The sequence below is a fragment of the Trichomycterus rosablanca genome, chromosome 6 (genome assembly GCF_030014385.1).
Source record: "Trichomycterus rosablanca isolate fTriRos1 chromosome 6, fTriRos1.hap1, whole genome shotgun sequence".
In the NCBI taxonomy this organism is placed as follows: domain Eukaryota; kingdom Metazoa; phylum Chordata; class Actinopteri; order Siluriformes; family Trichomycteridae; genus Trichomycterus; species Trichomycterus rosablanca.
The window spans coordinates 7,752,786-7,777,329 of NC_085993.1; the positions used below are offsets into that span (position 1 = coordinate 7,752,786).

A 24,544-nucleotide genomic window follows, 5' to 3' on the forward strand; every position below is an offset into this window, starting at 1 on the left:
TTAATGATAAGGACTAAGCAGTTTTAGCTGATTTAAGCTGGTACGATCAGCGCAGCAAACCCAGGAAAAAATTTACTGTGAAGTTTTACAGTAAAACTGTTAAGTTTACAGTTGAATCATAAAAGTTCATAGTTCTACTGTCACTTTTACAGTTTGACCATGAGTACAACTGTGAACTCTCATGTTACCATGAAGTTCATGGTAACCTTTTCAGTGTTTAATAATATTGACTGTGAAGTTTACAGTAAAACTGTTAAGTTTACAGTTGAACCATAATAGTTCATAGTTCTACTGTCACTTTTACAGTTTGACCATGAGTACAACTGTGAACTCTCATGTTACCATGAAGTTCATGGTAACCTTTTCAGTGTTTAATAATATTGACTGTGAAGTTTACAGTAAAACTGTTAAGTTTACAGTTGAATCATAATAGTTCATAGTTCTACTGTCACTTTTACAGTTTGACCATGAGTACAACTGTGAACTCTCATGTTACCATGAAGTTCATGGTAACCTTTTCAGTGTTTAATAATATTGACTGTGAAGTTTACAGTAAAACTGTTAAGTTTACAGTTGAATCATAATAGTTCATAGTTCTACTGTCACTTTTACAGTTTGACCATGAGTACAACTGTGAACTCTCATGTTACCATGAAGTTCATGGTAACCTTTTCAGTGTTTAATAATATTGACTGTGAAGTTTACAGTAAAACTGTTAAGTTTACAGTTGAACCATAATAGTTCATAGTTCTACTGTCACTTTTACAGTTTGACCATGAGTACAACTGTGAACTCTCATGTTACCATGAAGTTCATGGTAACCTTTTCAGTGTTTAATAATATTGACTGTGAAGTTTACAGTAAAACTGTTAAGTTTACAGTTGAACCATAATAGTTCATAGTTCTACTGTCACTTTTACAGTTTGACCATGAGTACAACTGTGAACTCTCATGTTACCATGAAGTTCATGGCCACCTCCTCTGGTGTTTAATAATATTGACTGTGAAGTTTACAGTTCAACTGTAAACATGATATTTTTGAATTGTGAAATTCAGTCAACTTACAGTTTAAAGTTCAACTAGGAATAGTTCATAGTCACCTCTTCTAATGTTTGATGTTTACAGTAATTTACAGTTTAACTATGATCATATAGGTAAATGACAAGATACAAATATCAAGACAATAATAATGTATATAATATTTATGTATTATTTAAAGTAGGTATGTGAATGAAGGGTGTAAATGTATGTGTGTGGGGGTAAGTTAATTACATGACATGAAAAACATGTCAAAAAGACATTATTTACATCTAAAAAATTAGATGATTAACAATATTCCAATAAAAAAAGAATACAGCACAGATTTACATATTTATAATATTACAAAAATACAAATAACCTCATGCAGACAGGACAAATATTACATTACATCAATATTACATCAGACAGATGACTTTATAACCTTTTATTCTGCCTGTTCTGCGCAAACCTCTCTTCTACACACATCATGTCAGACATCATGTCAGTCTGGACATCTGGGCATGCGCACATGCGCACTTAATTTGAGACCGTTATTTCAACCAAGCAGGTCGAGCTTGGCGTCAGGTGAACCGCGCGAAATACAAATTTAGCCTCAGTTTCAGTGATTTAATTCTCAAAAACGAGTCTGTTAAAGTACGCGCTGTGTATCTGCTTAAAGATAAAGTTCCTGCCACATGTGTTATTGAGTCAGAACTTATTACAGGACACAAGAATCTGATGACGGAAAATCTCATCAACGGTTAAACTGTTTATCTGGAAAGTGAGAAATGCATAAAAAGACGTTGGTGAAGCGGCGCGCGCTAAACCCTGAAGTTCGATGGTAAGTCATTAACTTAAACAGTTTATAATAATACACAATAATATATTTACTATGCCTAAAATGTTATTAAAAATAAATGGCCATTTTAGAAAGCCGAAAATAACACAGGTCTCAGGATTCTATGTCTTCATATTAGTTACTTGGGACGTTAGCTAAACCATTAGCATAAACAGTCTGTTATCTGACGGTAATTGATTATGCTCTTTTTAAATGCGTAGTAATACTTGCAACGCGTTAAGACTGGTACAATTACTTAGTTTATAGTGTTGTTACAGTGCTAAACTGCACTATAATAAACCTATCACTTTTTATAGTTCTAAGTGTACAGATAATATAAATGCTTTTAATATTTCCTACAAGACAATTCACCTTTTATATCTTATTTATACACGTCTTAATTAAATGTGAACGTTAACCTGCAAGTTGCTCCTAAAATAGTGGAGGTCCAGCATTTTCTTTGGAATGATGGGTGATATGTGTGCTTTAAATTATTGCTGTGAAACTGGGGCAGTTGATCAAAGTTTATATGATTTATTCAGGAAATGTCTATTAACACACATTTCAGGTTTTCCCTACTCTTTCCCTACTCTTATAAAACTTGGGCACCACCTAAGCCCAAGCCCAGTGACCACACCACGTAAGCCTGCCAACAACCCAGGGAAAACCCTGCATGTGTGCCACTGTGTTTAAGCTATTGTAGCATTCTGTTAACTACAGATTTTAAATATGAAATTAAAAACAGTATTTCTATTCCAGGAAAATGACCACATGTCAAGGAGAGCTGCTGAGGGAGTCTCAGTGTCCGACAGAGAAGACCCGGGTATTGTAGATAACAGTATCTGCCTACATTTACATCAGCACATAAGGATGGGTTTTTCATATTCTTGTTCATGATAGTAGCAGCACGTTTTAGTACATTGCTTTACAACCACATCCACAGAATGTTACTGTTTTTGTAGATAACTCAGATAACTACATATAATAAATCATTTCATTCTAGGACTGTGCTGTAAAAGAGAAAATTACAAGGAGGCCTGGATCTCGGAAACTTAAAGTAGGTGCTAATTGATTTTTTAAAAACAGATTGTGTTTAAAATAAATTTGTGTTAAAATATGTAAAACAACTCACTTCTTTACAGTTTTGGTGCTGACAATGTCTTTTCATCCATCCATTCATCTACCTTTGTGCCCGCCTGCATATCTATATATGCTTAAAGCCCTGACTGTTTTCAACTTCTGTTGGGTGTGTTACTAAATGCTAAACTGTGTACTGATTGCATAGCTGCTGATATTAATTGTTTGATTCTTTTTCTAGTAACTAGTGAATCAGACGGGCCATGCCAATCCATCTTAAGGCAGTCTGAGCTACTAAAATAATGAAATTAAAAAGAGAGAAGATCTGTCTGCGTCAGTGCTTTAGTGCAGATGAAGGTAAGTCATGTTTTTCAGCAATAAATATTTTTTGCACCATAACAATTAATGGTAATTAATGATACGCTTACCAAATATATGCCTTATGATACATCAGATGTAAGACATTGCTGATGAAATATATTAGGGCCCCTGTAGCTTAGAGGTGATGGCGGCAAATGTTTGATTATTTTTATTTATTTATTTATTTTTGCATTTTTAAAGGTGGCCGAACAGATTTTCCCCATGAAGGAGGTCCAGAAAGTTCACCAGCAAATTCAACAATGTGGACAAGCTAGGAAAACAAGAGGTGTAATTCATGTCACAATTCACACCCCCACACACACTCAGACACAGGACACATCCAAGCACCCAATACTGCCATAATTAATTGCATAAGGAATGATTATGAATGAGATTTTTCATTATGTATGTATAGAATTTATATATAGATTTATACCACAATACATTATTCAGTTATATAATTGTATATATTACTGTATAATAAAATTATATTATTGTATAATTACCATCGTAAAATAAATTATTAAGTGTAATATAATTATGTTATTATATAACAAATACAATCTATTACTATTATTTTTTATATTACTATTATTTTAATGCATTTAACATTACATTATAGAATGCCAAGTTGGTACATGTGTTATCAGTTTACCATTTAGAAGGAATCCTTACCAGTTGTTTTTGTGCCTGTGTTTGAAATTATACCGTTGCTGAATAAATGGAGTTGTGAGATCTATACATTGTATTGTATTGTATTGTATAATTAATGTCAAAGTACAGTAATTACAAAGTAAACTGTGAAGTCCAGGGTAAAACTGTTTACCAAGTTTACAGTGGAACTGTTAAACATCATAGTAAAATAATTAATCAGGTTTACAGTTTTACTTTGAAATTGTTTATAGTAGAACTGTGAAATAATTCAGTGTTTTACTGTGAAAGTTCATAGTGGAACTGTCAACTAGATGACTATGAAAGTTCACAGTAGAACCATGAAGTGGCCAAATTACCATCAATTCATAGTAGAACTGTAAAATATTTCACAGTTTTACTGTGAACTTTTTTTATAGTAGAACTGTGAAATAATTCATGTTTTTACTGTGAAAGTTCATAGTGGAACTGTCAACTAGATTACTATGAAAGTTCACAGTAGAACCATGAAGTGGCCAAATTACCATCAACATTTCAAAGTAGAACTGTAAAATATTTCATAGTTTTACTATGAAATTTCACAGTACATTTTTTCCTGGGAAATGACACAAATATGTCACTAGAAGAGTGAAGTAGTGGTGGGCGGATCGATCCAAATATCAATATTATCAATACCAACGTTGGTATTGGAATCGGATCGATACTAGCGTGATGGGATCGATACTTTAGTTTCAGTTTTTTCTCCGCTACATTCAGCACATTCTAAGCGACAGAGAAAATACATGTAGCAGTAAGTGAAAGGCAGAGAGAAAAGTGGATATTTTCCAATTAATAAAAAAAAGAGGTTTAAAGTTTTAAAACATTTGTTCTTTAGTTATAATATTGTACTGTACTTTGTTTTAAACGAATTGATTTAGTTTTGTTATGTTATTGTTTATGAACAAAGACCTTTCACTGAAAAAAAAGAATTGACGTTCTTTAATATTTTTGTGTACTTTATTTTACAAAAAGCCAGAGAGTGCAATGAGAGTATGGGTTATGTTTGACAAAAACCCCCAGACTTCATTCAAGTTTATTACATTAATAAAATTACTTTTTATTTGCCTAAAAATGTAGTGGGTTTTCACATGCACATGATTAACTAATGAACACAAAATCATTTAGTCCTCAAAGCATATTGATGATACATTCACCTCATAAATCATGACACACTGCTCTTCCCTACAAGTAAATAAGCTGCTTTATAAGTAAAAAGTATCGGTATCTGCGATACTGGCCCTGTATTTACTTGGTATACCACATTTTGCAGTATCGCACACCACTAGAGTGGAGGTGTTGGAGTGATTTTAGGTGAGCTTTCTTGGTTGTGTTCCTGCCTTTGCACTCAGGGTTTGTGGGTGGAATTAAACCCACCGTAACCCTGATGAGTCTTTATTGAGTGCATTTTATTAACTTTTTATTTATTATTTATTGTTTTATTATTTATTTATTTTTACAAAACAATGTTTTACTCGAACTTTTATTTTGAAATATAACAACGCTACAGGAAAGAAGGGTGTAATATTTTTCTAGGTACATTTTTGTTGTAGCTCCGATGAAACAAAAGGAAGCAAAAGGTAAAGAAATACATTTCATGTTTGTTTGATACTTTAGTCTGAAATGCACTGGTACACAAGAATAAAGCTGTATGACAATTCATAAATTTACTGAAATACACCGAACAGTACAGCTTCGTCCATGTTGTTCTTTTCATTTCTGAAAAAAAGATTCACAATAATCTTGTGTTATTCTTCTGTGGTCATTACAAGAAGCAGCGTGCTCTGGTCAGTCGGCCATACACCTTGGACAGCGCACTAGTGACTATATACGCACATAAAGGCAATTCAAAGCAACCAATCCACCTCATACGTGTTTCAAAGTTGGAAGGAAACTGGATGAGACCCACACAGAGAACGTGCTAAACTCCACTTAAACAGTAAGGTGTGGCACCTGTTTTACCTGGACTTGTGCTAAACTGTGGTCCTTATAGGCCAACACGGACGCTGTGCATGCAGTGAGTTTGACAATGCAGTGGGGACTGGACGTGTGTAAATTATTATTATTATAAACTAATAAATGTCAAAAAGATCTGTCACCAGATGAGTGAGAATAATGAACCATTGACTATTTTTTATAGATAATGGAGTATCACACATCTGATGCTCAGAGGAAGCACTCAGAAGTTCACAGCTCCACCAGCTCTGAATCCACCAATCAGCAGGTACCTTAATGTTACTTCAAACGGTCCAAAACTGCATCATATAAAATATTTTGTATGTATATTTTAGTTTATAGGAAATACCTTGTCTGATAGTAGCAGTGGTAGCTCAGTGGTTAGGGTCTACTGATCAAAAAGTTGCTGGTTCATTACACTAGTGTCAAGTTACCACCGTTGGGCCCCTGAGCAAGGCTCTTAATTATCAGCTTTCATGGTATTTGGTTATAACTGTAAGTCACTTTGGATAAAAGTGTCTGTTAAATGCTGTAAATGTAAATGATATATTTGATGGTTCTCTTGTGGTTTGGCGAGGTACAGTGATGTGAATTGTGTTTCGTATTTTATAAGTGTGTACATTATTTTTATCTCAGCTTTTTTACTGGATGCTGTTTTGCTTAATTACAACAGGCAAACATCAGCTGTTTAAATGACTGTAGTCCAGTAGCACTTACACCTGTAATCGCAAAATGCTTTGAAAGACTGGTCATAAAAGATATCAAAAACATCCTACGTCCAACCCTGGGCCAGCATCAGTATGGCTACAGGGCAAAAAGGTCCACAGAGGATGCAATTGCTAAGGCTCTCCACATAACACTGAACCATCTGGAACAGTAGAGAACGTATGTCAGGATGCTAATTATTGAGTACGGCTCTGCATTTAACTCCATCATTCTCAAACAGGCTGGTCACCAAACTTCTTGACCTTGGTCTTTAAAATTGCCTGTGCATGTGGAACAAAGACTTCCTTTCCAACCGCCTACGGTCAAACTCAGTCCACATTTCTCCTCAAGCCAGACACTCAGCACCAGACCCCCTCCTATAATCTCTCTACACACAACTGTGTTGCAAGATACCATTTAAACACAATAATTAATTTGCAGATGACACTACAGTGATAGGCTTAATAGACCTTCGACCACAAACACCTCTGCTCTGGTCAAAAAGCTCATTAGCGGCTATATTTTCTGAGAACATTCAGGAAAAGCAACCAGGCTACAGAGCTTTTGGTAACCTTTCATCACTGCCCTGTGGAGAACATTCTGACATACCGGATCAAAGCATGGCCAAGGCTGTGTGATAGATAAGTGTTCTGTCTGGGTATTTTACTACATCGCGCCTAGTGATTTCAGGGAAGAATTAAAGGTAATTGTGGGCCAGGCCTTCTCGTTTAATGTTAGTGACTAACCCTAGAAGTGCTCTTTTAATTATAAGGGTACAAATTCCAACAGACATGTTTGCCACAGTTTCAGTACATTGGGGGTAAGGGGTCTCCAGTATGGCAACTCCATATTTATGCCTATGGTTTTGGAACGATTGTCCAACAAGCTCATGGTGCCAAATACTAAATATGTCCACAGACTATGGCCTTTCCAACCTGTTGACACATTTGGAGACATGTAATTAATTTTACATAATTTATTTTATACATCTGATAGGAATGGGTGTGTTAAAAAAATCTAAACTTAGTAATTAGGAGGGGTGTCTTAATACTTTCATCCAAATAGTGTATGCTTTATAAATGAAAAAAAAAAATCCTGTTTGTGTTTGTCACCAGGATCTGTAGAGTTTTTTGGTTAAACGCTTACAGTGGAATTCTGTTTTACAGATAATGGCGAGCAGAAGTCATACTGAGATGAGTGACGCCAACAGATTTCTTTCCTGCCAGGCAAAACAACTAGTGGATCCCAGTGATTTTTGTAGTTCTGCAACACCTAAGGAGCATGTAATGTCATTATAATACATATTTATACATACTATAAATGTCCAAAAGTATGTAGAGGATGCCTTCTAATTATCAACTTTAGGTGTTTCAACCAAACTATCATTGCTATCAGGTTTATAAGACCAATAAATCATGTGCTTCAACTTTGTTGTAATGGTTTAGAAAATATATTTATTTATATTTTGGCATTATTTTACAAGACATGGTTTGAGTTTGGTGTTGAGGAACTCATCCTTAACCTATTTCATTGAACACCTTTGGGATGAATTGGAATGTTGATCTCGAGACAGGCCTTCTTGTCAAACATCACTGCCTGAAACCACAATTGTTCTTTCGACTGAGCTGACCAATTTACCAAAGACACACTCCTGAATCTTGTGGAAAGTCCTAGAAGATTGAGGGCCGCATGGGAAGGTGCCAGTGCCCTTTTTTTCAGAATGGGATAACAAGCTAATGGTCAGGTGTCCACAGAATTTGGACTTTCACCCAACCATGTCTAAATAAATTAAATAGTGTTGTAATATTGGTGTATATATTTGTTTGTTTGTAGGATTCAGGAAGTGCACAGGATTCCTGTTCAGGATTCAATGTTTACTCCTCTGGGGATGATAACGGTGATGATGATAATGATAATGATGATGATAGTATTTATGGTGATGATGATGAAAAGGAGGAGGAGGAGGAGGATGTTTGTTTTTTCAGACAGAAGAAAAGCACAAGCATAGTAAGTATTTTATTGATTGTATAAATACAGTACACACACATTGTAGTAAACACTCACTGGCCACTTTATTAGGAACATCTGTACACCTGACGGTCATGTGGTGGCAGCACTAGGTATGAAATCATACAGATTTGGTAGCACTGGTGCATATGAGGGTGAGGGACCTATTAAATGATGGACTGAGAGTGGTTCCACATGATGAATGAAGCATTCCTAATCAGCATAAGGACCTGAGAGACTTAAGGTCTTAAGGACTAAACCGATGTGACCAGATGACTGGGTTGAAGTATCTCTCAAACACCAAGAGGTGTCATAGGCAGTCGGGGTAAGTACCCATGGACAGTGGAGAAGGAACAAGCGATGAAACTCCAATGGTTGGGTGGCCAAGAGTCTTTGAGTCACGAACCTTTCTGTGTACGAGGCTGCATGGTGGCAGATCAGTCATGCTAACTCCTGTTCACTGTCCAACGCACCTACAATGTGCACACAGGCAGCGGAACTGGACTTATTTTCTGAATAAGTCTGAAATCCAGCCTGGCTGTGTTCAGTTAGCTAAATTGGGTTGATTAATGAAGTGAGTTTTTACAGTGATGATGCATGTGTTGGATAACTTTGTTCCATAACTACAGAAAAACTATCAGTAATGACCTGTGTGTTTCCTGTTATTAGTTGGATGATTTATTTTCTGAAGAGTCAAGCGATTCTGCATCGGACAACGAAGCAGAACTTTCATCAAAACCTAAAGATGAAAGTGATGAAAGTCAGTCGGACATTAGCGAGTGCCCTAAACCTAGCTGTAGTGCTCCTCATAAGTCAAAGCTCAAATCTGTAAGAGTAAACAAGACTAAGAGGAAGCAGGATGGTAAGAGAGTATACGACAAAAAACACTACTGCCTGTTTTGCACGAAACCGTTCAGCAAAATGGCGCGGCATTTGGAAGATATTCATTCTAAAGAGGAGGAAGTCTCAAAAGCTTGCAGCTTTCCTAAAGGGTCGAAGCAGAGGCGGATTTATTTAGACGAGCTCCGTCACAAGGGGAATTACATCCACAATATCGCTGTGCTAAAATCTGGAAAAGGTGACCTGATCCCGTATAAGCGTCCACGAGGGGAAGTAAAAGCGAGCGACTTCATGCACTGCGCTCACTGTCAGGGATTGTTCAACAAAAAAGTGTTGTGGAGGCACATGAAGGCGTGTAAGCTCAGTCCCAAAGATTATGTACCCAAACCTGGTAAAAACCGTGCACTGTCGCTGTGTGCCATTAACCAACCTGCACCCTCAAATATCAGCCCAGAGTTGTGGAAGGTTTTGAGTGTGATGGTTCCAGACAAAATTACGGACACTGTGAAGAACGACGGGTGCATCATCCAGATGGCTGAGTATTGGCTTAGAAAGAGTGGTGACTCACCGAACGGACCTTGTTTTATTCGACAGAAATTACGAGAATTAGGAAAACTGCTGATGTGTGGCAGGAAAGTTACGACTTTAAGGAAACTGGAGGATTTTATAGATCCGTACAACTGCATGCAGGCGGTGGAGGCCGTGAGACATGCGTGTGAATATAACAGCGAGAAAAATGCATACAAAATTCCATCTCTGGCAAAAAAACTCTCCATATGCCTGACGCAGCTTAGTCGACTTGTAAGGAGCAAAACTGTGATTCCGAAAAATGTTAACTTAGCACAGAAGCTGCAGGACTTTCAAAAAATCCATGAGGAACGCTGGAACGATTTGTTGTGCGCAACAGTCATGATGAAAAATGAGGACTCAGAAATGAAATGGAAGACTCCAACGTTACTGTATTTTACAGAAGACGTCCAAAAACTTCACGCTTTTCTTGACAAAACGCAGGATGAACGGATGGAGCAGTTAACCACTGAGGTTTCTACAAAATTTTGGTCAGATTTAGTGAAGATTACTCTGACTCAGATTGTCCTATTCAACCGAAGTAGAGAAGCAGAAGTTGTAAGCATGACGCTGAGCACATTTCTTTCCCGAGACAACGTCGATCCTCCAACCGACATCGACTGGGCACTGACAGAAGTTGAAAAGCAACTGTGCCGGCATTTTTATAAAATAGTAATCCGACGGGACAGATCACGGCCTGTTCCAATTTTGCTTACTCCGAGAATGCTGCATGCTCTGCAGCTCCTGGTGGAAAAGCGAGATTCCTGCGGTGTCACAAATGACAATGTATACGTCTTCGCCCGTCCCTCTGCTTCGACACATTTCCGCTGTTCAGACTGCATTCGAGGGTTTGCGTCCATCTGCAGAGCAAAGGATCATCAATCGCTGACCTGTTGGAAGTTGCGAAAACGAATGGCAACGCTCTCAACAGTGCTGAATCTCGGGGATCCGGAAATAAACCAGCTAGCGAGCTTCCTTGGGCATGAGCTCTTCATTCAGGATAAGTTTTACCCCCTGCAGGAACGAACATTACAGCTAGCTAAAGTGTACAAAGTGCTAACAGCAATGGAGCAAGGACGAATGATGGAGTTTATGGGCAAGAACTTCTCAGACATCATTGTTCAACATAATGGTAAGTTCACTTACTCACTTATTCACAACAAACTTTTATTGTATTTAAATGTACAAAAGAAACTAGTGCTAAAATGATGGTAACATGATGGCGCTTGTGTGATAGTGTGTGGTGCTTTACTTGGTCAAAAGCTGGAATTAGCAGATTTTATTCAGTCACAGAAAAATAACAGTTGCAGTGTTCCTTAAAAGTTTCTCATATTCAGTTTTCAGTTTAAAAAACTGATGCTCGTCTACAAAGCCAAAAACCAGCCCCAAGTTACCTTTGTGGTCTAATAAAACCCCGCTCTGTACCATGCAACCTCTGAGCCTCTAGTCTCGCTCAACTTGATCCTCCACCCAGGACTCAAGGAAGACGAGCATCAAGGATCTTCTCTGTACTGGCACCCAAATGGTGGAACGAACTTCCTCTGTCTGTCCGAACATCTGAGTCTCTTTCATCTTTATGATCTTTACGATTAAAACCTTCATCACGTTATGTACTTACTTACTAACACTCACTAATACTAATTCATTTCTTGCAAAAAAACAAAAAACACCTTGGTTCTAACAGGTTTTAGCAGATTTGTGTTCTTGGACTGTTGAATACTTAAACTAGAGTAAGGTAATGTTCACTTTGGAAGCACTTCTGTATGTCGCTCTGGATAAGAGCATCTGCTAAATGCAGAAAATGTAAATAGTGAAATTACACTTCCTGTTAACCAACTGGCCTAGTTGCTAAAGCTAATGTGCTGTGTCCAATTGCTTATTCTGCACTTTATAGTGAAGCACTACAGCAGCCAAAATAGTTTAAGCACTCCGGTGGCCATTTGTTATTTCACAGCATGACAAGGGACTTAAAATGAGGCTGAAAACCTTTGTTTTTTTGTCTTTGATTTTTTAGAGGAAGTTGATCTGAGTGGTGACAGACTGAAGAAGAGCTGGGATTGTTCAGGTACGAATTGTGATTGTTTAATAACAATAACATTCTTATTAATTATAGGTTTTATTAATGTCACATGGAGCCTAGCATAGGGCAGTGGTAGCTTAGCGTTTAAGGTTTGCTGGAAGATAAGAAGATTGCTGGTTCATGCCTCACCACCATGTTTCCATTGTTGTGCCTTTTAGCAAGGCCCTAATTCCTAAATTGCTTGCATATTAATTCACTACAAGTCACTTTGGGTAAAGGTGTTTGCTGAATGCTAAATCATATATAGGCTGTATGGATTGAGTGGATTTACAAATGCTTAAAAGTTACATACACTTTGTGTGGAGCCTGAAAGAGTTTATTTTTTACTCAGGGGGGTTTCCAGTCGCCCCTTCAGGTAAAAGAGTAGCTCAGAAAAAAAGGAAAACGTGGACTGAGAGTGAGATCCAGGCTGTGGAGAAACACATGAATGATTACATCACTTCCTTCAGAGTCCCGGGCAAAGCAGCCTGTGAGAACTGTATCGGTGCTGAAACTTTAGCTTTAAAAAACAGAGACTGGCAGAGCGTTAAATTTTACATCTACAACCGCATCATGGCTCAGAAGAGAGACACAAGTCAGAGTGTGGCTGGAACTATGTAATTCACTGTCAGTATTATCATCAAACCCTGTATTGAAGATTTTATACATCATGGTGTCATATTGTCTGTAGACTAGTGTTTGATCCACTTTTATGGATTCTGTGTCTGTGAACATGTATGTATATCCTACTTATGTTCTTTAAAGGGGTTTAAGGCAGCCAGTGTTGCATAAAAAACAAATATACAGACAAAACATGAATACAGTCTCTTTTTCACCTGTGTATGCAATGTAATATTTCATGTCTATTTTTTAAAATCATTTATTGGAAAACCATGTCTGTATTACAGTTATTATTATTATTATTATTATAGTTCTTTTTTAAATGTTAATTATCTGAATTTTAAGTTTTAATTTGCAGTAGCGTATTTTTGTATTTTTGAGTTCTGTATTTATTTTAACAAAGAGCATCATTGTATACTTCTGGAAATAAAATGCATTTAACCCCTGGAGCAGCTTACTTGTTTACATTCCTCCAACTTTTCCGCATTTTAATAGGTACGGAGATCTTGTTAGACCTTTAGCTTACTATTTTTACTATGTTCCTGTTGTGTTTTCTGAGAAGAGTAAAAAAAAGTTTGTAGAAGTGTTTAGTGTGAAACAATACTTGTAAAAATATCATTGTTTTGCAGTAATTAAAATATTGATTTATATTTAGTTGACATATTGGTATTACATGGATGAAATGTTAAAGCAAATATGGCTTCATAAAACATTGATTTATATTTTTCTTATTTTAAATATTTTTTTCAAATGTTTATAATATTTTGCTGATAAAATGTAAATGTGAATAATATAAATAAACACTTAAATGTAGGGAAGTAGGGATTAAGTTCAAATACTTTATACTCATGCATCTATTTGTCACCTATAGTTCTGCAGGTAGGCTGATTATATATATATATATATATATACAGTGTATCACAAAAGTGAGTACACCCCTCACATTTCTGCAAATATTTCATTATATCTTTTCATGGGACAACACTATAGACATGAAACTTGGATATAACTTAGAGTAGTCAGTGTACAGCTTGTATAGCAGTGTAGATTTACTGTCTTCTGAAAATAACTCAACACACAGCCATTAATGTCTAAATAGCTGGCAACATAAGTGAGTACACCCCACAGTGAACATGTCCAAATTGTGCCCAAATGTGTCTTTGTCCCTCCCTGGTGTCATGTGTCAAGGTCCCAGGTGTAAATGGGGAGCAGGGCTGTTAAATTTGGTGTTTTGGGTACAATTCTCTCATACCGGCCACTGGATATTCAACATGGCACCTCATGGCAAAGAACTCTCTGAGGATGTAAGAAATAGAATTGTTGCTCTCCACAAAGATGGCCTGGGCTATAAGGAGATTGCTAACACCCTGAAACTCAGCTACAGCATGGTGGCCAAGGTCATACAGCGGTTTTCCAGGACAGGTTCCACTCGGAAAAGGCTTCGCCAGGGTCGACCAAAGAAGTTGAGTCCATGTGTTCGGCGTCATATCCAGAGGTTGGCTTTAAAAAATAGACACATGAGTGCTGCCAGCATTGCTGCAGAGGTTGAAGACGTGGGAGGTCAGCCTGTCAGTGCTCAGACCATACACCGCACACTGCATCAACTCAGTCTGCATGGTCGTCATCCCAGAAGGAAGCTGACGCACAAGAAAGCCCGCAAACAGTTTGCTGAAAACAAGCAGTCCAAGAACATGGATTACTGGAATGCCCTGTGGTCTGACGAGACCAAGATAAACTTGTTTGGCTCAGATGGTGTCCAGCATGAGTGGCGGCGCCCTGGTGAGAAGTACCAAGACAACTGTATCTTGCCTACAGTCAAGCATGGTGGTGGTAGCATCATGGTCTTGGGCTGCATGAGTGTTGCTGGCACTGGGGAGCTGCAGTTTATTGAGGGAAACATGAATTCCAACATGTACTGTGACATTCTGAAACAGAGCATGATCCCCTCCCTTCGAAAACTGTAGTTTTCCAACAGGATAACGACCCCAAACACAACCTCCAAGATTACAACTGCCTTGCTGAGGAAGCTGAAGGTAAAGGTGATGGACTAAACCCAATTGAGCACCTGTGGCGCATCCTCAAGTGGAAGGTGGAGGAGCTCAAGGTGTCTAACATCCACCAGCTCCGTGATGTCATCATGGAGGAGTGGAAGAGGATTCCAGTAGCAACCTGTGCAGCTCTGGTGAATTCCATGCCCAGGAGGGTTAAGGCAGTGCTGGATAATAATGGTGGTCACACAAAATATTGACACTTTGGGCACAATTTGGACATGTTCACTGTGGGGTGTACTCACTTATGTTGCCAGCCATTTAGACATTAATGGCTGTGTGTTGAGTTATTTTCAGAATACAGTAAATCTACACTGCTATACAAGTTGTACACTGACTACTCTAAGTTATATCCAAGTTTTATTTCTATAGTGTTGTCCCATGAAAAGATATAATAAAATATTTGCAGAAATGTGAGGGGTGTACTCACTTTTGTGATACACTGTATATATATATATATATATATATATATATATATACGTATATATATATATATATATATATAAATGATTCATTTTAAACCTACTGGTGGGTATGAGATAATTGGTACAGTGTGGGATATTAAGAACCTGGTAGTGCCAGCAGTGGTTGTGTGTATTTTTATTATATTTATTTATTAGGATTTTTTAACATCATGTTTTACACACTATTTCTCTTATAAATATGTGGCTCTCACTGCACACTGCACAGTTTTCCTTTCTATTTCTGCTCATGATCTTAGCTTACTGCATTTTTTCTGTTGTTTTCAACTTAAGTGAGTTTAGTATAATCAAAAAAGGACAGGACAGAGGTGTTGATGCTCACAGGGAGATCAGAGATCTCTTTATTAACATTACACATTACAGTGTGCTTTTACACTTTAGTGTTATCTTTGATCCATTGTCTGTATTTGCAGATGTCTTTAAATTCAACTTGCATTTGGCAATCTAAGTCATAGTTCACCAGCACTCCATGCAGGACGTTGTTAAATATTAAACTGGACCCAGGGAACAGCTGTATAAGATAAACACATTCATATATATTCATCACAGAACCACACAGTCACAGTTTAGTTAATGCATTAGTGACTACTTGTGTCTCTAAGATAAAAGTACATAATTACCTCACAGTCCTCATCAGCTGAGTGTTTGGTGCACAGAAGGTTTAGATCCTCCTCCAAATAATCTGGCACTGGCTGCTTGTCTAGTTCTGGTGCATTGGTGCAGTCAGTGACGGTCAGCTTTACAGTCTGCAGATGCTGAGGCTCATCAGTGTCTGCAAAGAACAAAATACAGAGTTTGACACTTTTGGTTCAGCTTCTTAAAGGTGCCAACCATGTTTCTTACCAGGCTGAAGGAAATAAAATGAATATATTTAAGTTTTACTGTTAAATTGTAACAGTAATAATTCTGATTAAGCTTTGATGAGGAGTGTTTCTTTGCTGTAATGGACTCAGTGTATCTTCCTTTACAGAATTACTTACTGAATGATAGCATGTTAATGCAGATTCAGTATTTTACATAGTAAAATTAAATGGAATACATAAAGTGTCTTTGCTACACTGTGAGGGCGCATCTATGCTGGAGCAAGCTTGGTCTGTCCTTCAATCATTTGCTAGACCCTACTTAATACACATCATAGATTTTACAGGGTCCCGTGTTACCATTTACAATCACAATGATCACATTTTAACATCACAATGAAATGTTCATTAAAATAAAGCAAATTATTGAGAAATATTCCCGGACCTCAGAATAAACCTGAGGAAACAGCATCTGATAAAACATAAAGCCAGGCTAGCTTCTTTACATTCATAATGCTAGTCAAGTTACAACCACACCCTGCACAGACCCTAACTTTATCAGTCTTTCCTGCAAATAAAAACATGGCAAACTTACATTGCTAAATGGCTAGCATAAGAGAAAACAAAACCTGCTGCTGTAGTTCACCTTGTAGTCACCTGAGATAAATTCTGCCTTGTCTGCCTTTAAGAGTGTGTAACCAGGTTAAAAAGGAACTGTGTTGCTTTAATATCAGTATACTGGGTAAAACTGAGCTGGTTATTTATAAGAGACTCACTCCTGTTGAAGTAATAGACAGCATTGATCCATGCCAACAATTCCACTGTTTTCCCTTTGCCTGGTGCTTTACAGTTCTTGACATCAGGTAGAGTGATATTGTGGAATTTGTCTGAGCTTTTTGTTTCCACCTTCATGAGCATGATGTTATGGGTGACCTTGCCATGAGTGTAATAGATTATTTTAGTAATTTTTCTTCTTTGTCCTTTTAGGTCAGTGTGGTGGCCTAAAATCACTTCTGTGTCACTAATGAAGAAAAAGAAATATAGGGTTCTGATTAACACACACGTTCAGCTTCTTCTTTAAGATGAAGAAATGTTTTACTGTATCTCAGTATTAATTAACTACCTAACATTACACAAGAAAAAGTACCAGTCAGAAAGTAGCTAATCAGTTTATCCACAAAGTTGAATCAGTTCATCTGGACAACAAGTTTGTTGTAGAGATATGTTTCGTTAGGAGTTGCCACAGTGAATCTGGTCTGCATACCAGACTTGACACACTTTTACGTCAGATGCCTTTCCTGATGCAGCTTATCTGTTTTTATTTTTGCTTGAGACTAACACTAAGAGCACAATGACAAGTCCACATCCCAATGGCTAGGCTGTTTCAGCCAAGCCCTCGGACATTAGCCACTCATGTCTGTGCAGACTCCATACCAGCCAATGTAGAAATACTATTAAGAGTCGATCCCCAGGTCTTGGAGGTAGTTGATTAGTGTACCTTAACCACTGCCCCCATTTAAGGGCCAGTAATATTAATGCACTGATCTTACTGTTTATGGATAATTGTGATTTGCTTTAACAGCCAATTTGACAAATGTTATTAATTTAAAAATGTATTAATTTAGCTTTTCATTCTGGAATATCGTTTCTTTGTATAAATTAAACTAGATAAGTTAAAGGGGATTCTTACCTAATATTGCAGATACCAGCAGTGAGGATCCACTCGGGACTGATCAGACTACCACCACACACACCAACCTTATCACCAGGAAATGTAATAAGAACATGGTGTAACCCATCAGATTCTTTTCTCCCCTGTCTTTTATTTTCAACCTGAACTAGAACTTTTGCATTTCCAGTTTTTGCGGGGCTTTTTTCCACTTTGGCTTCTGCTGTATTTCCTGCAAATGAACAAGAAAGATTAGTTTTTGGAGGTTTGGTCAACAACATAACAGTTTTTCTATTTCTATAGAACTCTCAACAAATGTGTAAGATTACCTGCCAATAAAATCATGGTAAAAACATTTTTATTAACATTTGTACTATACCTGTCCTGTCCGGAACGTAAATGTAAGTGTGAACAGTACATTAAAGTAGCTTAGTAAATAAATAATTGTTTGTTTTTTTAAGATTTTTTTATTATTTAGGTTTTGTTTATAATATTTTTTTCAATTTAGGTTAAAAAAAATTACCAGTTTTTTTTTATTTATTTATGCACTAGTTTATTTTATGTATGCAGTTTTTAAAAAATATATTTTCTATTTTGGTTTTAAATGTTTATTCATTATTAAGGGTTTTTGATACATTTTATAGTAAACAAAAAGTTATTAGGAACAAATTCACTACAAACTAATAAAGCATTCATAACTCTAATATATTGAAAAAAAAAATCTTAACAAATAAAATATATATTGCCACTTCTCAAAAGCATATTGAGATATAAGTTGCCCAGCCCTAATTAGCACGCTGTATCTAACGTAATACAGAATCATTTGTTTTAAAACCAAAGTGTTAGAAAACCTGATACAAACCCACAGGCTCAGCAGTCACCCATAAAATTGATCCATTTTATTATAGGCCTGTGCTAAATGTGTGTGATAAACACCAATTTACAAAATGAGATGTGCATGGCTACATGGTTACTGGTACATGCTCCCTTGCACTAGAGACAATGTGTCTAGTATAAACCTAAAGCTTACAACCTAATGATGTTACAAGCATCATTTTGTTTTGGACTGCAGTACATACAGCAGATTAGAACAAAACAAAACAAAAGCTTCATCACAATCGTTTATTTTGCTTTTCAGAAATTTTTTTTAGCACAATCCACTGGATCAAAGATATACATACAGCAGTTAAGTCATGTAAGTTATGCATGAGGGATTATGATTGACTACATTTGGTGAATTCTCTGTGCCCTTATAAAAAGGTCTGATATGATTGTGTCCATTAAATATGACGTTACATGTATGATCAGATGGTTAATAACCCATTAACTACCCCCAAAAAAGTCTGCCATAAATCAAAAGCTCATGAAGTATGGGTGACAATGTCCATTGTCAAGTAAACATTTAGACTGCTGTTAGACAGAAGCTACTGATTTTGCTCTTTGATCAAATTATCAGCAGTGAAGCTCAGTTGTTTGGAAATAAATAAATTGAAATTCATTCATTACAGTGGATGAATGTGAAATGCAATACATGCATGTTATTTTTTTTTCTCTCACTTATTCCTCTCCATACAGTTGAGCTTTATGGAACAGGCGTCTTTCATGTGCAGGACTTGGCAATGTGCATCAAATGGCAATGTAAAGCGTACATGAGTGTACAGACTCAGCCATGTTCCAAAGCTTAAAAAAACTACAATAACGTTAGATAGAAACTTAATTTGTTCCAGTCATTCAGTAACAGAAAATAAAACAACCAAACCTGCAAACACCAGGAGAAGAAAAACGCAGCTCATTAAGCTCTTCATCATTCATTCCTTACTGCTCAGCAAATCTGATAACTCGGTGTAGACTCCGGGTCATTCTTAAATCCTCAATATCATCTCATCACTACCAACCAATCAGCTTCATCCACATCCTAGTTTGCTTATGTACACTTTCAGAAAATTGTTTCTCAGGAACACGCCTCTTTTATATGAGAGAACTTTTCATGATATGAAAAGAATTAGGAAACTTTATTACTAATAAATAGAACTTTGTTAAATCATGAAATATGAGCGGTTCATTAAAAGTGCAAGTATTTCGTGTTAAAAGAATTTCATACTCTTCAGTAAATAGATTTACAATTAATTCAACATATATATCTATTTTTTCTCCACCTGCTGATGAGAGACAGCTGTTGGAGGGCTGAAGTTAGAGCAAAAATCTTTCTTGAACATGCAAAGGTACAAAGACTGCATGTTTTATAATATTTATAATCTGTTCCACTATAAGCAGTGAAATTGCATAGTCAGTATTTATATTCAGAGCAAAAGTAATAATGTTTATAAATAATTATTTTATTTTCAGTAGCTAGTACTTGGATCAGGTGTAAAAAAATAATCTCTTTACACAAGAACAAACACAAAAACGCATGCTAAACACATTAACTTTTCATTTTGCATTCAGGAGAAAGTAATACAGTTTAATTTCTTCTAAATGATCTAGCAAAAGTCGTTTTGTCCATTTTACTCAGTTTTATGGAAAACTAAAAACTAAGACTAAGAAGTCTTCTATTTTTAACATACAAATAATGAATGTTTATGAAAATACAATGTAGAAAAAACAACAGTAAATTGTCGTTAAAATCTTATCAAGCACTTCACATGATCAGTAAGATTAAATAATTTAACATAACATACATTTAATGATATACATGTTCATAAATATTTTTACTAATTTAAAATATTTTTTTAATAAAACACATTTTAAATGTATTTATTTAACAGAATCACAACTTTTCCTTGAATGAGACCGCCCAAAACACATTGATAGATTTGTGATCTGTGGGTGACACACATTCATTTGTTATTTTCATTCATCTTTTTAAGCATAGCTAATTTTACACAGATTCTCTTTTTATAGAACAAAAATCATCAAAATAATAAAATTATACCCTCATTTTAACAAGTGCAGAAGGACCATGCTGTGACCTCCTTTGGAGACCTGACCCCCAGGTAGAAACTATTTACATTTTCAGCATTTAGCAGACGCCTTTATCCAAAGCGATTTACATTAGTTATAGTATACAATCTTAGCAATTGAGGGTTAAGAGCCTTGCTCAAGGGCCCAACAGCAGCAACCTTTTGATTGCTAGTCCAGCACCCTAACCACTAGGCTACAGCTGGCCCCTGTTCTCCTGGAGAGCAGTGCATCAGCATAGTGAACAGGATGTTTTGCTGCCTAGGCTGTCACATATGTGCACTCCTTTTTCCTGAGTTTTTAATAAAATTTAATGTGGATTTTTTTTCTAAATAGGAACCGGTTTTTTATTCTGTGCTCAGTAAAACCTGCAGAAAGCAGATCATGCTGAGTTTATTCCTCTCATATCTTTAAAAGTAACTTATCAGGTGTAAGATGAATAAAATATTTGCGTGGCACCCAGGGTGGCCAATCAGATATATGTGCCACTCCACCTCCTCCTTTTTACAGTAAATGTTTTTTTACTTAGATGTGGAAGAAGCTGACTGGTCCAGACATTTTATCTGATAACAAGAGTTTAAAAGTATCGGGTCAGTCTTTTATTCAGCACTGGACTATTAGACCTCTGCATGGTGAGAAAGACCATGGAGAAGATTCTGATGTTGAGTGTTTTTCTCTTGGTGTTGGCAGGTGAGTGTGGATTTTATTGTATCTGTATTAATTAACAGCAGTATCTTAAACCTTTTTTGGAACTGCAATCAACTTTTAAACAAATAGATTTTTGTAGTGACTTTTCCAATGTGGTACTATTTAGTTTTTTTAATCACATTTTTTAAATAAAAGCATGATAGTAGCAAAATGATCCAACAGAAGGGCACTCATTTAATAGTCAGAAGATCCCAAGTTTACATGTAATGTGTTGGAAATCAGACAGGCTTTGACAGAACATGATTACAAAAGAAAAGAAAATCACTTTAATGTTTTGCATTTAGGTGTAACACTTGGAGGACGTCAGAAGAGGATTTATGTGTATCCAAATACACCTGGTCTTGGAGGTAATGCACCTCCCACTGAAGGCCGGCATCATGTGATCATTGAAAGTTACTCTTTTCTGGATCGGATAAGAAGGCAGGGTGGAAGCAGTTGCGGAGGTTCTCTGATCAGTGCTGACTGGGTGATCACAGCTAGACACTGCGGTAGCGGGTAAGAAGTCATTATTCTGAAATATTCCACTTTGCACCTAGACTACAAAATTGTACATAGACCATACAGAAACAAGAACAGAACAAAATTACTTAAATTGCCACTGGACAGTACTACTCAAAAATGGGACAATACGTTCAAGTGAAAATAAAAACAGAACGTAAGTGATAAGTTAACTGTACACTGTTTTACAGTTATTTAATTTAAAAAATATGAAAAATTTTAAAACTATTACATTTGTACATATACATACATTAATTATTAATTGGACACGTTCCAAAAAAGTTGGCACGGGGCAATATTAGGGCTGTGTCAAATACAAAGAGCCATGCATGCACAAATCATCCTTTACTAGTGCACGATGCCTCAACCACACAGCAGAGGTCCCAGCGGCATTGAAATCTAATTGTACCTGTTTGACACCTGGCCAGGGGTGCGTTTCCCGAACAACCAGAGGTTAGCATTGAACTACCATAGTACGATGCATCGTTAGACTAACAAACATCCAAAGTACGACTGTTTCCTGAAACCAAGTTGGTACCAAAGAAGCTTGAACCACGTTGGTTTGAACCACCGTAGTCTGACCTACAAATGTTTCCAGGCGTGTTCACTCTGGTTTCCACAGCAGGGAACATGCGAGAACTCACAACCTTTGTAATTTTAGGACAAAATATGACAGCAGTGACTGAAATAACGTCACTATTATTGAATCTATTAATCTATTAATCTATATTCATATCACCACCCCAAACGTAAAAATAATCAAATCATATATTATAATTATTATAAGTAAAATAATTCGAATTATATACAAATCTTCGTCTTAAAGGAAAAAAAAAAACCCAGACATTAAAATCAGTCTTTCTGTATCTGTACCTGGTGGCTCAAGAGAATAAGTGGCTAAAGGCATGCAAAACAGTGTCACGCATTTGCGGAAGTGAGTTCGAATCCCGTGTAAGGAGTCTTTATTTTTTATCTTTTTCATAATGGCAATGAAATCCCTCATTGATGAACAATTGATTCATTAACTCTTGGAACATCTTGGCATCCATCTGAAGAATGCGAAAAGTACAGATTTAGTGAATACTCATTTTACACCTTTTTCTATATGGGGAAATAAATCAACTCATTTCTTTTGCATCTTATCTTTAAATTGGAATACCATTATGTCCATAAAACAATTGGACATCTTCCTAATCATTTGACCACCTTTATCTCCAACCAGCAGATATGACAATTGTTTTTCTTTTTTTGAAATAGTGATCCTGCTAATCTTGCCAAAGTGTTTTAATTTTTCATAAAAGAAAGAATACAGTGACATCAACCCGTTCATATCTTGCAGGAGTTTTTCTTTTAACACAGTAGGGTCAAACCTTTTAATCTTGCATGTTTAACAATTCCAAATAGAGGTCTTTTTTCAATTACTTATTTTATTAAAAGCTTTTTTGCTCAATTTACTTCAGACACCTTGCAATCGACAGTCACCCAGTGACCAGACCTGACCAAACCAAGGCATTTAGTAAAATAATTAATTGCAATGTTTTCTTTTTTTTTTCTTTTTTTTTTTTTTTTTAAAAACACACAGCAAACTGATTTCTCAGGTCAGTGTGTGATCAACGCTTTCCATCACTATAAGGATTTTGCATGTTTTTCTTGTGCCGAAGTTTTTTTCTGGGAATCCTGGTTTTCCTTCCAAAACATGCAGAATGTGTGTTGGTTGGTCTAAATTGCCCCTGGCTGTGAAACCCCAACCTGACCAGAATAAATCAGTGAATGTAAATGAATATAACTGTTATGTAATATTTCTTAGAATGCACAACGTTAAGGTCAAAAGGCTACAAAATGTACTCGTGTTTCATTTTTGGGGCAACAATTTGTGTGACACAATGACACAGCTCTTGCCAAAAGCAAAAAAATATATAAATTTGTAGTTCTGCATCTGGCAGGTTAATAAGGAGACAATACGCATTCACGTACAATTAACGATTGTTTTATCGGGTTAAGTCCGTCACATTTCATAAGTCAAGCTAATTTAAAAAAAATTTGTAATCTCAAACAGGAAACACACAAGTCAAAAATCAGATCAAGCCAGGAAACACGACAGGTGTGTGCAATAAACTTATTAGCCAATAACAGAAGGGGTGGGGCTACAGAATCTGTGATATTAAACACACAAAAGCTAAACAGATGTGAAAAAAAGTGTATACCTCCAATGGCACACAACTCTAATAGGTAAATAGGAGAGGATTGGTTTTGGTTGTTGTGTTGGTTTTTTTGGCCCAGACTTAGTCTGCAGGTTCTTAGTATTGGTGAAGGCAGGACTTTAGGAAGGTCTTTTTTATATATGACCAAAAGTAGACAAAAACTGTTTTGCTTTAGTTTTGGGACACTATTTTTATTTATTTGTTAAATTAAGTTTAAAGTGTATTTAAAATAGAAACACCACAAGAACAAGACAATTAATGTTTCACCTTGCCTTACTGCTTTTCATATAGATATGTGGCGGTCGTCCCTCTATATTCTGATACAAACCTGACAACGCCACCCCCTTGGTTTAGGCCTAGAGCAAAGGGGAGTTCTGACTTAAAAAAATGCACAGACACGAATTTAAAGTACATACAAAAAAAATTTCCTTTATTACAATTTG

At 36.4% G+C, this 24,544-nt stretch overlaps 2 protein-coding genes and 1 long non-coding RNA gene across 5 annotated transcripts; 2 read left to right on the plus strand and 1 right to left on the minus strand.

Annotated features, from left to right (window-relative positions):
* Nucleotides 1-1,582: 1,582 nt before the first annotated feature.
* LOC134316233 (uncharacterized) lies at nt 1,583-3,797 on the plus strand. 2 transcript variants are annotated; one of them, XR_010013064.1, is made up of 5 exons: nt 1,584-1,861; nt 2,618-2,681; nt 2,862-2,915; nt 3,177-3,292; nt 3,497-3,797. It is a non-coding gene; the product is annotated as an uncharacterized LOC134316233 (long non-coding RNA). The 2 variants fall into 2 exon arrangements; XR_010013063.1 differs by having other exon boundaries at nt 1,583-1,861; nt 2,618-2,915.
* Nucleotides 3,798-5,775: 1,978 nt separating this feature from the next.
* On the plus strand, nt 5,776-13,177 carry LOC134316234 (uncharacterized). Of its 2 annotated transcripts, none has more exons than XM_062996564.1 (7): nt 5,776-6,033; nt 6,123-6,206; nt 7,810-7,926; nt 8,477-8,650; nt 9,320-11,189; nt 12,072-12,122; nt 12,469-13,177. In XM_062996564.1, exons 2-7 carry the CDS (start codon nt 6,126-6,128, stop codon nt 12,735-12,737), a joined length of 2,562 nt encoding a protein of 853 aa, XP_062852634.1. In that variant the 5' UTR covers nt 5,776-6,033; nt 6,123-6,125; the 3' UTR covers nt 12,738-13,177. The 2 variants fall into 2 exon arrangements, with proteins under 2 accessions (XP_062852634.1, XP_062852633.1); XM_062996563.1 differs by having other exon boundaries at nt 5,776-6,029.
* A 2,401-nt stretch (nt 13,178-15,578) lies between these two features.
* On the minus strand, nt 15,579-18,081 carry LOC134316711 (trypsin I-P1-like). Its single transcript, XM_062997140.1, has 5 exons — nt 18,066-18,081; nt 17,758-17,968; nt 16,844-17,088; nt 15,888-16,039; nt 15,579-15,778 (listed from the first exon to the last, which is right to left on the minus strand). The coding sequence occupies exons 1-5, from the start codon at nt 18,079-18,081 to the stop codon at nt 15,638-15,640; spliced, it is 765 nt and encodes a 254-aa protein (XP_062853210.1). The 3' UTR covers nt 15,579-15,637.
* Nucleotides 18,082-24,544: the final 6,463 nt, after the last annotated feature.